The sequence below is a fragment of the Pteropus vampyrus genome, unplaced genomic scaffold (assembly GCF_000151845.1).
Source record: "Pteropus vampyrus isolate Shadow unplaced genomic scaffold, Pvam_2.0 Scaffold145, whole genome shotgun sequence".
Lineage (NCBI taxonomy): Eukaryota > Metazoa > Chordata > Mammalia > Chiroptera > Pteropodidae > Pteropus > Pteropus vampyrus.
In genome coordinates, this window is record NW_011888926.1 from 1931446 (window position 1) to 1945022 (window position 13577).

Below are 13577 nucleotides of genomic sequence, written 5' to 3' on the forward strand. Positions count from 1 at the left end.
TTAGTGTAACTGCACCCCAGTACCTTACCTATCAGCCTGTGTTCTGTCTATAGACATTTAGGTCTTTTGTAATTTTTCATCATCATAAAACACTACAGTAATGAGCACCCCAAATATGAATGATTAAACCCTTGAAAGCCTTCGTGCCATTGTGTCCGCTGGCCTTCTAACGTGGGCGCCATTTCCCTGCTTGGCCCCGTACCCTCCCTGTCCTGGGAGGCTTCAGGCACACCACCAACCAGGTGTCACGAGCACTTTCTTCACCCCAAGCAGCCAGGTGCTCTTGGCCCCCACGCCTTTTACACATGCCTTGTTTCAACATTTATGACAGAATTGTCTGTGTGGCTGTGTTCCCTGCTAGACTGTGAGCCCATCTGAGTATCCTTTGTAAGCCAGGGCCTGGCACATGGGAGGTACATCATGGCTGTTGGAATTGTGAGTGACAAGGTCGTGGCTAGGCTCTCTCCTCTCTCAGTTTTTCATGACTCTAAAAGAATAAGGTTCTGTTCTTTGGTCCTGACAGCCAAGGATGTGATTAAAGAGATTGAAGACTTTGACAGCCTCGAGGCTCTGCGCCTGGAGGGCAACACGGTGGGCGTAGAAGCAGCCAAAGTCATCGCCAAGGCCTTGGAGAAGAAGTCGGAGCTGAAGGTGAGATCTTCAGGACGAGTGGGCCCAGACTGTTTGGGGACAAGCTTCTGATCAAACAGCCACAGCCCACCTGTGTCCAGACCTCCCGGGCCCTGCCTTGTTGACGGTCACCACAAATAGCCCCTCTTCTTCTGGCCTCCCCAGAGCACTCAGCACTAGCCACGGCCCCTGTTCCTGCATGAAGTGTCCTTTCAGGTCCTCCAGTAACAGACACTGAGACGCTGTTAATATACAAGGTTTAGTGGGCAACACGTGACAGATGAACGGGGAAGGAGCAGAACTGGACAGGGAGTGCCTTCAGCTTGAGATACAGATCTGGCACCTGTGAGGAGGGACGGGCACAGAAGCGGGCCTCAAGAACCCTCCCTGTTCTCACAAACACTCAGTCCGCCCAGCGGAAGCTCAAGGCAAAGACTGCCTGATGGAGGGGTCTTGTGTTGGGCCGAAGTGGCCAGGCCTCAGCTCAGATGCTGGGCTGTTGGGAAGGTGCTAGCTGCCCTCTTCACAGCAGAATGGCAGATTCTTTCTTACCAGTTAGATCCACGTGATACCCTTTCTAATGTGTCCCAGAGTGGGTTCCACTGAACACCAGCACACCAGCTCTTTGAGAAAAGTGGGGTAGCCCGTTCAAAATGTCAGAAGGATTTCCATCCTTACATGTCCCCCTTCCTGGGGATCCCAGTATAAATTAGCACATGAAATCCTCTGAAGAGTCATGCGGGGAAGAGCCTTGCTTTCCAGACCAGAAATGGCGTAAGAGGCTAGGCTTGTGCCACGCTCTTCCAGACGAGTCATTTAATTCTCACAGCAACTGATGTAATAAGACTGTCTCCATTTTGTAAATCAGTGGAACTGAGGCTCAGAGGGGCTGAGTAAATGGCCCAGGATCCTACTGCTGGTAAGTGGCTGGGCCACATTTTACACTCTCAAGTCCAGTGCTCTTTCCATGGCACCACTGTGCTTTCTGAAGGGGCAGGAATACAGGTCTGGGGTTCCCAAGTGGAAACCGAGGGCATTTGCCCAGCGAGGGCCCGGAGCCACGTTATGAAGTGACCCTTGACAGTGGTTTCCTCAGGAAGATCGCCTTCAGGTTAGCAACTCAGACAGAGATCGTTTCTGTTTTCCTGCCCAGGGCCAACCTTTCCTTAGCAGAAGCTGAGACATTTTCCTACGAGAGAGAGCAGCTCTCGCTGATGACCTGTGTAGAACAGGAACAGAGCAGGTGTGGCCGAGCCTGGAGACTGCCAGAGCTGAGCCTCGGCATCCAGGGGCCTGCGTTCAAGCGCCAGCACCGCTGCCTGGTGCGCACTACACGGCCTTGCGCTAAACTCAGCGGAATCCGGCTCCTTCATGGACCGTTTCCTCCCCAGGAGGTCGCAGTGATGCCCGGATGCAGGCTCATGTCGTGAGGGAGCTGAGCCGGGGGGAGTGCCATGTGCATGCTTTCATCCTGTGCAGGCCCAGTGCCCTGGGTCACCCCATCGTCTCAGGAGGGAGCCCAAGGTGGGGTGGGGTTTGGAAGGAGCTGCCCTCGATGGCTGTCGTGCCTTGGGCACGGTGCTGATTTGAGATAAGATATACTCTCCCTTTTTGCACCATCTGTACAAGTTAGGTCTTGACAGGTGAGAAAAGTGTGGCCCACTCCAGCAGGAGTGGGCCGGGATTGGAGCCCAGATATCAGCCCAACCTCCTAACTAGTCTCCTGCCCACTTGGAGATAGTGAACTCTAAATCTTGTTTCAAAGGTAGGACACCAGGGGTCAGAGACGGGGCGTGGTGGGCCTGGGGTCAGCTGAGTTGGGATCAGAACTTAGGCCTTATGTCTTAGGGCCCCATGCCACCCCTGAGCCCATCAGACTTGGGTTTGGGAAGCTTTGGGGACAGATGCCAGTTGCGAGGGGCTCTGATGCACAGGCAGCGGCTGCCTGTCTTGGCCCTTAGCACCTGCGTGCTTTGTACTCACTGAGCAGACCTGTGTAGAGCGTCCCCTGAGGCCCCAGGTGCATGAGCAACTCTGCTTCACCTTCTACCGAAGCCGACTTCCCTAGTATTCAAAGTTAGATTTAGTTCATTCATTTTAAGGACCAGATTTTCAGGAGAAAGATGCTTCCCTGTGTCCCATCGTTCCCAGGGTTGGTCCAGGATTGACATTGTGGGCAGACACAGCCCAAAAGGAGAGTAGGGCTGTGTGCATGGAGACTGAACTGTGCTGGCCAGAATGATAACACAGCCCGGTCACATGGCCACCAGTTTTGTGACATTTACCTAGTATTTTCTTTAAATCCGCTCTCTTTGAAGTAATTGAAAAACAAACACTATTTTTTCGACAAATGGGAAGTGTTATCCCATACCATCGCCACCTAAAGGGCCTGAGCCTGAGGCCTGCTTTCCCTTTGTTTCACAAACAAGAACTGGAGAGGTGGGCAAGATCTGCCAGCCTCACAGTGAGGTTGCCTCTCGAAGGGATCAGGAGGGTCGAAAAAAGAGTAACTTCCTCGCTACTGGATCCCATGTTGTTTACTTTTCTCTTCCTCCACCACCCATAATTGCATCTCATGTCACCACAGCCCATTCCGTGTGAGAAATTGACATTGGAAAGGAGCACTTGGCCATCTTGGTGCTGGACCAGCCACTGCCTTGCCGTGGGGCCCGGGGCCGGTCTCCTTTCTCTTATCCTGGTTTCCCTCCCAGAGAACCGGAGGGCTGGACAGATCAGGGGTTTTCCTGATAGTTCTGCTGAACGCCCATGGCTCTTGGGGGCCTTTAGGTCTCACCAGTTTTAGCCAGAGCTGGTCCATCTTTTCATTGACAAAACCCAAATTAAGTTTTGTGTGGTGGTCCAGGTCGTTGAGAAGAGTTGCTGCCCACAGGCAGCCACTGAGGGCCTCAGCTAACTCGTCTTTTCGTCCTCCTCCTAAGCGATGCCACTGGAGCGACATGTTCACCGGAAGGCTGCGGTCCGAGATCCCGCCAGCCCTGGTAAGCAGACGAGGCCACTGCTCCCCTGGACAGAGGGGACCCCGTGGCAATTCTCAGGTCTTTTTCCTCACACCTTCTCTCTGGAGATTCAGCTGTGTCTTGTGGGTGACAGAGATGCCGAAATAGAAGCCAAGCAAGCACAGCGTCTGCCCTGTGTTCTGACGGGCAGGTGGGAATACAGGTGATAACGGGGAGCCAGAGTGAGGAGGATTCAGGGCCCTGTGAGACTGGGAGGCGCAGTGACAGGAGGGACAGCAGAGACAGATTCCTGGGTTCATTCTGGAGCTGTGTGGTTTCACTCGCACTATGGATTTCGCTGCCTACACTGTTACGCTCCGCCCCCACCGGTCCTGGCATTTCCTGCTCCTGCACCCTGAGTTGCTGCTCCCTTCTGACCAGTCAGCACACAGCATGCTGCTTCGTGCTTCTGTCTCTCTGCTCATGTTTTCACTGCTTCCTGGAACTTTCTCATGAACTCTCATCCAGACCGAGCTCAAATGTCGCCTCCCACAGGGAGCCTTCTCTGACTACCCCACATACACCAAGCCCCACGCCCCAGCGGGATTAGGAGCCCTCTGCAGGGTTTCCAGTCTCGGGTACATGATGCAACAGCTCTGTACTGAGGTGGACTGTGTCTTCTGCCAGTTCCCCACCAATCCGGGTGCCTTCTAAGGACGGCAGGCCCGGCACAGAAGCAGCACCTGCTAGGTGGCTCTGATGCTGACCTGAGCTCCCTCTGTGCCTAGATCTCACTAGGGGAGGGACTCATCACAGCCGGGGCCCAGCTGGTGGAACTAGATCTAAGTGACAATGCGTTCGGGCCCGATGGCGTACGAGGCTTTGAGGCCCTGCTGAAGAGCTCTGCCTGCTTCACCCTGCACGAACTCAAGCTCAACAACTGTGGCATGGGCATCGGTGGTGGCAAGGTGGGTGCGCGTCTCCATTGTCCCTCACTCTCCCTCCCTAACCAGTTTCCTGATATATTTTCCTCCAAAGTATGCGCACTCGGCACCCACCCTCTGGGATGGTTGCCTATTGTTTTTCTCCTCAAAGGAGAAAGGCCTCAAAGGCACAGCCTGTGGCCAGTGGGGTGAGGAGATGGAGTCCTTGAGGGTGGGGTTGCCAAGCAACCATCCTGTCCTCGTGTTGCCTTGGCAACACAGCAGCAGTATCGCATATGTGCTCCGGCCTACAGGCTCTGCAAAAGGGAGAGCTTTGTGCATCCTTAGACCTGTGCCCTCGGAACAGCTGGCAGAGCCACGTGAAGCCTGGAGTGTGTGCACAGGGCGGCAGGCGGGGAGATACCCAGAAAGAGATGGCGCAGCTCCCTTTTGTTCCTTTGTGGGCTGGGACGCCTCGCCGTCCTGCCGGTCAGGGTGGTCGGCGTACAACGGCTGTCCTCTTCCCAGAACCTGCTTATTTTCTTGCTCCATTCTAGTTCCTTTAGGCCCAAATTCTAGAAAACTCAGTGCCAGTCTGCATTTCTGTCTTCCCCCCTTAACCCCCACAACCCCCTACTTCTGACCAAAAGGAGAAGAGGTCTAGGCCACAGGAATGACAGCGATCAGGAAATCTCTTTGAAGATGTGTTGTATGCGGTACGTTAATTCCCCCCACACACACTGATAGGCACTGACGCTGTTTCTAGTTTTTCACTTAACTAGCCGTGGGCTTGGAGCTCTTTGGTACATTATCCCAGATGATGTAGCTAGTGTGGGATGATGTGGGATTTGAACCTGCATCCATGCAGTCCTATTGGCAGCAAGAGGAGCCTGTGCGATGCTCGAGCCTCCCCTGCAGAGGGTGCCTTTCGCCTTCCTGCCCCATGGGACGGAGAATAGGGGCATGTTCCCATGTCCGTCTCAGCCGGCTCTCCCGCTAGTCTTAATCGGGTAATAAGCTGTGTGTGAGCGTGTGTGTGTGTGTGTGTGTGTGTGTGTGTGTGTGTGAGAGAGAGAGAGAGAGAGAGAGAGAGAGAGAGAGAGCGAGCGCGCGCGCGCGCCGGAGACAGAGATTACATAAAGGCTTTGCATCAGCACAGAAAATGGTTAAGTCCAACCTAGAGTGGGAGAGCCGGAGACGTCTTTGGAAAATGCTTCCGTTTTCCACCCCTCACCTCGCTGTGCCGCACAGCAGTCCCGGGGAGCCGAGGTTTAGAAGCTACCTCCACACACCAGCTAAGGACAGGGCAAACTGGGTTTAAGGTTTCTGTCCCCAGCAGCAGCTGAGACCTTGTTTTGTGTGGCTCGCTTGGACACTGGCACACGTCAGGGCAGTGGGGCCATGGTCTCTTTGGCCAGCTCCCCCTCGGTATTGGGGTATACAGAAGAGACCCTGGAAGACTTGGGTTCTGGTCCAGAGTCTGCCACTTGCTTAGCAACCATAGGAAAGTTTCTGTCCCTTTTGAGCCTGAGTTCCTTCGGCTGGAAAGTGGGAATCATGATGGTCCTCACCTGACAGAGGGCTAATGACAAAGCGGGGCGGACTGTGAAGCCCTGTCCTCAGACCTGGCTTAAAGGTGGTCTCTCCCTTCCCTCTGGGCCTCCGTCACCCATCTCTAACGTGATGCTAGTCCTCCCCAGCCTGGCCGGGGGACACGCACGTGAAGCGGTAGATACAAAGGCCCTTTGTAAACTGTCAGGTACTGGGCACATGTGAGGGGTGACCATTGTGCTTTTGAGCAGTTCTTTGTCCGCGTACCCACCACCAGTGAGTGGTGTGAGATGTTGAAGACCAGTTTAGCAGTGTGGCTGCCCTGCTGGGCAAAGGGCCTCCTGCCTAGGCCTGGGCCCCTTGCCTTTCCCCCACAGATCCTGGCAGCAGCCCTGACTGAATGTCACCGAAAATCCAGTGCCCAAGGCAAGCCGCTGGCCCTGAAGGTCTTTGTGGCTGGCAGGAATCGTCTGGAGAATGACGGAGCTACTGCATTGGCAGAAGCTTTTGGGGTGAGTGGTTTCTGCCCATCCTGCCCAGCACGGCGACAGTCCTGGGTGTGCCTCCCAGCTCTGGGACTTAGCTTAGAGGCCTTAGGCGAGCCACTTCCATTCGCTGAGCCCACCGGCTGCCTCATTGGCTGGCTCACCCTGCAGCGTGTCGAGAACTTGCCTGACCTGCCACCACAGGTGGACTGGCAGTGGCTTCTAGTCCAGTGCTGTTCAGGAAGGTTGTGAGGCTGCCCGAAGCAGTGAGTGATGTCTGCCAGGCTCAGGAACGGGCATGGGGTTGCCAGAGCAGTGTGAGTCAGCGTCTCTGGCCTCTAGTGGGCAGGCCATAGACTTGCCCTTGAGACAGGGAGGTAGGCTGGAGCAGTGTGGCCCAGGTGCTGGATGAAGCACTCTCGTGTGTCCTTATCCCCTCCTGTCCCCTTCCAGCTGCCCCACCTCCCTCCCACACAAGGCACTGCCGAGTCCCTGGTGGTGAGCTTTGTGAGAGTACCACACCTGCCCCCTTGAAGCTGGAAACTTTGGGGTCTGTCACCCTCTTCTTAATTTAAATGTTTTCTTTGACAGACAATATTATAGTGGCATGACCAGGATTCATGCCAGAGCAGCATCCCCTGCAGTGTCCACTCTCTTCTTGAGGCCTTACATAGCAGGACCGTGGGGGATCCAGGAAGCCTTCCTGAGGGAGGAGGCATCCAAAGTGAGAGCTGCAGAATGCATAGTAGTCAGCCTACCAAGAAAATGCCAGCAAACGAGACAGAGTGTCCAGGCAGAGACAATGAAATGTCAGAAGGTTGAGATACAAAAGGGCCAGATGGGTTAGGGAAGACCCTCCTCACCCCGCAAAAAGGACATGGCACATGGGATGCTAGTCTTACTGTATAAACAGGGCAGGAGGGCTTTAGGAAAGAGCGGCCCAGAGCTGCGTTATCCAGAGAAGGGCCATGGCTGACCGCCCGACCAGAGCCCAGGGGCCCCACAGTGAGCTGTGTTCCGAGCTGGGCGAGCCTGGGCAAGTCACTTAGCCTTTCTGACCCTGTCCTTTGTGCCCAGTGGAGATCATAATCCCAGGTGGGTCTCCCTCATGAGGTCGGGGAGGGGCTCAGATGCAGCTGCCCCCAAATGCACGCTCAGACCGGATTCGTGCGCAGACATCCACAGACAGGCCCCTGCCCGTGCTGACAGCAGCTCCTCTCCGTGTCCGTGCATAGTGCAGCCCTCCACCTGCTGAATGTCACTGGCAACACCTCTGCTCTCTCCCTCCTGCCCCTCGCAGATCATCGGGACCCTGGAGGAGGTCCACATGCCACAGAACGGGATCAATCACCCCGGTGTCACTGCCCTGGCCCAGGCTTTCGCCATCAACCCCCTGCTGCGGATCATCAACCTGAATGACAACACCTTCACTGAAAAGGGTGCTGTGGCCATGGCCCAGGTCAGACCCCATAGGCAGGGCATGGCTGCTTCCTTTGGGAGGAACCGGTCAGCAGGTGGCTGCTCTGCCTCCCCGCCCACCTGGTGTGTTAACCCTATGGGTCCAGCTGTATAAACATGCCCAGACCAGGGTGTGTGTCACAAGCTAGCCTACACCCTTCTTGGGCAGCTTTGAGTGTCCACACCACCTTCCCCCGGAGCTGCCTCTGTAACCGCAGCTGTTGGTGCTGGTTTTGTTCTCAGGCTGCGCATAAGGCCACTCCAGCCTGATTTCTTCATTGATTCTGTTTAGTGACCCCTGTCTAGTGCCCAGCCCTGTGCCAATCAAAGGCTACACAGAGTTGAGTCAAAGATTTCGCCCTCAAAAAGCCCCTGGTTCAAGAAGGGAAGGGGATGGCTAATTGGTGGCAGTGCAGGGCCATAAACACAGTGACTAGCTGGCTGTTGGGGCCTCTGCATGGGAGGGCTCCCCAGCTCCCATTAACCTCACAGGGCCCCATGACCCCACAGAAGGCTGGTCCTGCTGCTGAGTGGCACAGGCACAGATGTGTGCAAGTGTTAGGGAGCACACAGGAAGTTCAAATACTTGGCAGGCTTCCTGGAAGAGGTCACATTTTGGCCCAATTGTACAGGACAAATGAACTTTCTCTGGACAAAGAGGGCGGGAGGAGAGCTGTGCTAGGCAGAGGGGTTAGCAGCAGGTAGGAAGGCCCAGAGACGGGAGGGAGCTGTGCTCGATTGGTCCTGGTCTAAGTGACTGCGGTCAAGGTGTGGCTGAGGGCTGGAGATGACAGGGAGGCAAGACCTCGTGCCCTTGCCGACTCCCGGAGACTTTCTCCTGTCAGTGATAGGGAGCTGTGGAGGGTTTTAAGTGGGGATGTGATATCAGATTTGTGCTTGAGGAAGAGGGTTCTGGCTGTCATATGGGGACAGGGTGGAGGAGGTCTAGCCGGAGGTCGGGAGGCCAACAGGGAGACAAGTTAAGCTGAGGGGGCCAGACTGGATGCAGAAGAGGACAGTGTGTCGACTGATTCGGGGTGTGACGGCCATGGAGGGCTTGGGTGAGGAAGCCTGACCTTCGCCCTGGCCCGCACTTCCTCCTTGCAGACCTTGAAGACCTTGCGACAGGTGGAGGTGATCAACTTTGGGGACTGCCTGGTGCGCTCCAAGGGCGCTGTTGCCATTGCAGACGCTGTCCGCGGGGGCTTGCCCAAGCTGAAGGTGCCCTCTGGGGTCGCGGCTCCTCCCACGCGCGGTGGCGGGGGTGGGGGGATGCATGGGGGGTGGTAGCAGAGGGTCCGGTCTTCAAAGGCAGGAGGGCTTGGGTGCTTCCACATTCTCCCTCTGTGACGTGCCGGTCTCTTCACCTCTCAGCTGTAGTTTTTCACTCGTGGAATGAGAGGCGGGCGTGACGTAGGTTGTCGTAGTAGAGTATGAGCACGCCGGGCACCTGGCACACCGCTGGTCAATGGCATTTTTACTGTTGGTGTCAGTCTGCCCAGCTGGAGGACAGCACCTGTCGTGTCCTGGAGTCTTCAGAGTGGGACATAGTCTCCTGGCCCACGTCTCTGCCTGCCACTACCCCTTCCTCTTATTTTTAGGAGCTGAACTTGTCATTTTGTGAAATCAAGAGAGATGCCGCTTTGGCCGTGGCGGAGGCCGTGGCAGACAAGGCCGAGCTGGAGAAACTGGACCTTAATGGTGGGTAGATAGGGGCACTGGCCTCAGTGCAGGCCTGCTGGTGGCCCCAGTGCCAGTCCTGACCCTCTGTTCCCTCCCCGGCGGGCAGGCAACATCCTGGGGGAAGAAGGCTGTGAGCAGCTTCAGGAGGTGCTGGACGGCTTCAGCATGGCCAAGGTGCTGGCGTCCCTCAGGTAGGGAGCTCTGCGGAGTTAGTGCCTCATTGGAAAAGTTTCATTCAAAAAAAGTTGGTCGAGCCCTTGTTATGTGCCAAGCATTAGGGATACAAGAATAAGGCAGCGACGTTGTTGACCCACGGAACTTCATTCTAGTGGGGCGAGGGGTCTAGAATAACCAAGTGATCTCACATTCAGCAGAGGGACAAAGAGCTGAGAATGGTCCCTTGTTGAGTGGTGAGTGGGACCTCTGAAGGGACAACGTTTGATCGATGCTGACGGGTTAGGCAGGGTGGCGGGGAGGCCGGGTATCAATGGGGTGTGCTCAGAATTGTTCTTAAAATCACTCTGAGAGAGCGACTCTAGAGGGGAAGCACCTGAGGCCAGAGGCCAGAGGCCAGGTTCCTGGGTTTGCAGAGCCCCCTGGGGATGGGACGGGGCGACAGCGGGCAGACTTCTCCAGTAGGACCTGTTCTTCTCTGCCGCTTTAATCTCCACGGCAGCTTCCTTCACTGGTCAGATCCTCAGTGCTAGGACCCTGTGCTGCTGCTAAGAACTGGGCACTCGGAGATGGTATCGAGAGGCTCAGGGTCCAGGGACAGTGGAATGGCCGTCCTCGGGGGTGGGAAACCCCCGCCTCTCCCACGCCCCCAATTGTAGCTTCCTATGGCAGTCCTGAGCATCTCTGCCTGGGCAGTGTCTCTGCCAGACTCTGGGCCCCCTGTGACAGTTCTCTAACTTTTCTCTGTACCCCAGTGGGACTGGGGACTCTTTTGGGACAGGGACGAGATCTGATTCTCAGCATGGGCTTCCCTGGGTGATGAGAAATGAGTGATGAGCTCCCTGGTGACCCACTTGCTCCCACCCTGGGAACAGCTGCCCTGCCCTGCCCGGGTCTCTGGATTCACAGAGCCAGGCCTCGGTGCCAGCATGGCCCCTGGGCAGGGAGGGTCTCCTTAACCAGCTCCTTCCTGCAGTGATGATGAGGGTGATGATGAGGAGGATGAGGATGAGGACGAGGACGATGATGAGGGAGAAGAGGAAGAGGAGGAAGAGGAGGAGGAGGAGGAAGAGGAGGAAGAGGAGGAGGAGCCACAGCCACGAGGGGAGGGGTCCCCCACGCCACCAAGGAATATTCTGGACTCTGACAGTGGGGTGAGTTCTTGTTCTCCACCAGGTCTAAGTGTGAAATCCTAAGACATTTTTATGGGGCCACATGGGGGGTGGAACCCCCTTAGGAAGCACAGTGGCCACAGACTTTTTAATTGCACATTCCTGTGATTAAAAAGGAAAACCATCCAAATGTAGCCATTTTATCTGTGTGTGTATTGATCTCAGTATAGCGATATACTGAGCGTTTGCTTATAGACCGCAGTGAACGTGATGCTGCTGCATCGTGTATGTTGTAAGACATACGTATTTCTGAAAGGACAGAGTTAATAAAAAGTTCTTTTTCTCCGCTCACCTCGATGACCTATAGGGACAGCCCCCCATCCTATAAACTGGCTGGGCCCATGACCCAGCTTGAGCACTTGGAGTCCTTTACCTGGCCAGGAGGCCGGTGGCATCAGAGCTGCCATGTCCCTCAGTCATTCATTCCTGTTCCCTCATAGGTTGCCAAATAAAGCTTTTGCGGAACTTTGGGGTGGGTTCCACAGGACCCCCTCACTCAATTTGGCTTCTTTATCAATTTTATGGCAGCATTTGAACAAATGGTCTGGTGTTTCTGTTTTAGTTTTGCTTGGGGCACCTCTGGTGCTTGCTACCAGTCCGTACTTGGGCTAGACTCCCCTCCCTGGTGGGTCCACTTTAGTCCCTACAGCATCTCGAGTCATTTCTGGGGCATCACGTGTCATGGCGAGGCTCTCGGAGTCCTAGGGCGGTGACTTGCCCCAGCCACAGAGGCTTGCGTACTCGAGGCCGGCCAGGGCCACCAGTGGGGGGCTGCACATGAGTGGGAGGAAGAATTCTAGAGACTGAGCCCTGACTGGCTTGAGGAGGGCCACGTGTTCTGGGTGTGGGGTCTGGGTTCAGACCTCTACATGGCCAGCTGCGCCACCTGTCCCTCAGGAACCAGCTTCCACGCTGTCCTCGCCGCCCCCCGCAGACGTCTCCACCTTCCTGGCGTTCCCCTCTCCAGAGAAGCTGCTGCGCCTTGGGCCCAAGAGCTCTGTGCTGATAGCCCAACAGGTAACAGCGCTTCGACTGCAGACCTGCCCGTGCCCAGGCTTCTGCGTCTGCTGCACGAAAGGGACGAGCAGGGCACAGACTGGGCGCGGGGAGGCTGTCAGCGGGGGTGGGGGAGGGCTGCCGGGGATTCTTTCTTAATCCGTAGATGTGTGAATGAGTGTGCCAGTGTGGACACACTGGGGCTCCAGGGAGGACAGGCCTGCCGCTCCTCAGGCGACTAGAATTAGCCTTTTCTCTCACGTGCACACACATCCCTAGGCTTCCCGCTACGTGTGCCGAAGGCCCAGCTTCTTCTAGAACAACTGTCTCCTGCCCAGGGCCCCTGCGGCAGGCACACTGCATATTGCAGGGAGGCTGCCCTTGCTCCAGCCTCACTCGTTTGCTGGCTGGTTGGTTCATTCATTCTGAGAGGATTGTCGAGCCGTCCTGTGTGCCGGGCACCGCTGAGTATTGGGCTCGGCTCTGTTTAGTGCTCTTGGTGTCTTGGGATGGAGACACTATGACTCTTATGGTACAGAAAGGAAACCGGAGCTTCGAAGAGAGTGAGTGGTAAACAGAGAGGAACGGGCCCGCTCTCAGCCGGCTTGGCATTTTGGCTAATTTCCTTTTTATGTTTTGTCTGTACTTTTTTCTCTTGAGGAATGAGGTTATATCATATAAACGTGTCCATGGCCCACCTTTTCATTTACTACCGCTTCTCATTTTCCTGGGTCAGTAAAACTCATTTTGAGCACTTCATCCCGTGAGTGAGTGGAGCGCTCAGCCCCCCGTTTCTGGACATTTGCCCTGTTTCCCTGTTCTCTGTAGCAATGAAGGTGAGGTGAGCTTTGTTGAGTGGAACCGTCGTGTACCTTCCGGATTATTTCTTTAGGTTAAATGACAAGAAGGGGACCACGGAGTCACGGGGGGGACGATGCTTATCTGCTCCCTGTGTGTGTGGCACAGCCGCACGGGCCAGGCCCGGGGAGGCAGCGCGGGGCACAGCACGGCCTGTCCTCGCTCGCCCGAGCCCCACTTCTTGCCAAGGCCTCATCGAGCCAGTAGCAGAGCCCGAGCCAGTGCGTGCCGAAGTCCGGGGCTCTGGCCGCCGGTGACCAGCCATTGTCTTCTCTGTCCTCAGACTGACACATCTGATCCGGAGAAGGTGGTCTCTGCCTTCCTGAAGGTGTCCTCTGTCTTCAAGGACGAAGCCACAGTGAGGACAGCAGTTCAGGATGCAGTAGGTAACGTGGGCGGCGTGGGGCTTGGGTGGCTCCTACCTCCGCTGCTCTAGGACTCAATTGACGTTTCTCGACGTCGCCGGAATCCCTCTGCTCCAGCACTAACATGTGAACTGCTCTCCAGCTCCTCTCACCTGTCCTGTTGGGTGCTTGCCATTGAGCATGCTGGGTGCGCTCCTCTCTGCTTTTTGCAAATGGGAAACAGGTCTTTTCCAGCCACACAGCTGCATACAGGTAGAGCTCAGGCCAGGCGGTGTCCACCACAGGAAAACCAGCTAGTCAGCCCCAAGGCCCATGTGGAGGCAGG

At 55.9% G+C, this 13577-nt stretch overlaps 1 protein-coding gene across 1 annotated transcript in view; it reads left to right on the plus strand.

The window, feature by feature from the left end:
- The window catches only part of RANGAP1 (Ran GTPase activating protein 1), a 24140-nt gene that overhangs the window by 7084 nt on the left and 3479 nt on the right, over window positions 1–13577 (plus strand). The window contains exons 3-13 of the mRNA XM_023535918.1: window positions 524–651; window positions 3570–3629; window positions 4376–4555; window positions 6439–6573; window positions 7847–8005; window positions 9112–9225; window positions 9606–9705; window positions 9794–9878; window positions 10838–11015; window positions 11931–12050; window positions 13171–13273. Of these exons, the coding sequence (XP_023391686.1) occupies window positions 524–651; window positions 3570–3629; window positions 4376–4555; window positions 6439–6573; window positions 7847–8005; window positions 9112–9225; window positions 9606–9705; window positions 9794–9878; window positions 10838–11015; window positions 11931–12050; window positions 13171–13273 (1362 nt within the window). The remainder of the gene's footprint in view (window positions 1–523; window positions 652–3569; window positions 3630–4375; window positions 4556–6438; window positions 6574–7846; window positions 8006–9111; window positions 9226–9605; window positions 9706–9793; window positions 9879–10837; window positions 11016–11930; window positions 12051–13170; window positions 13274–13577) is intronic.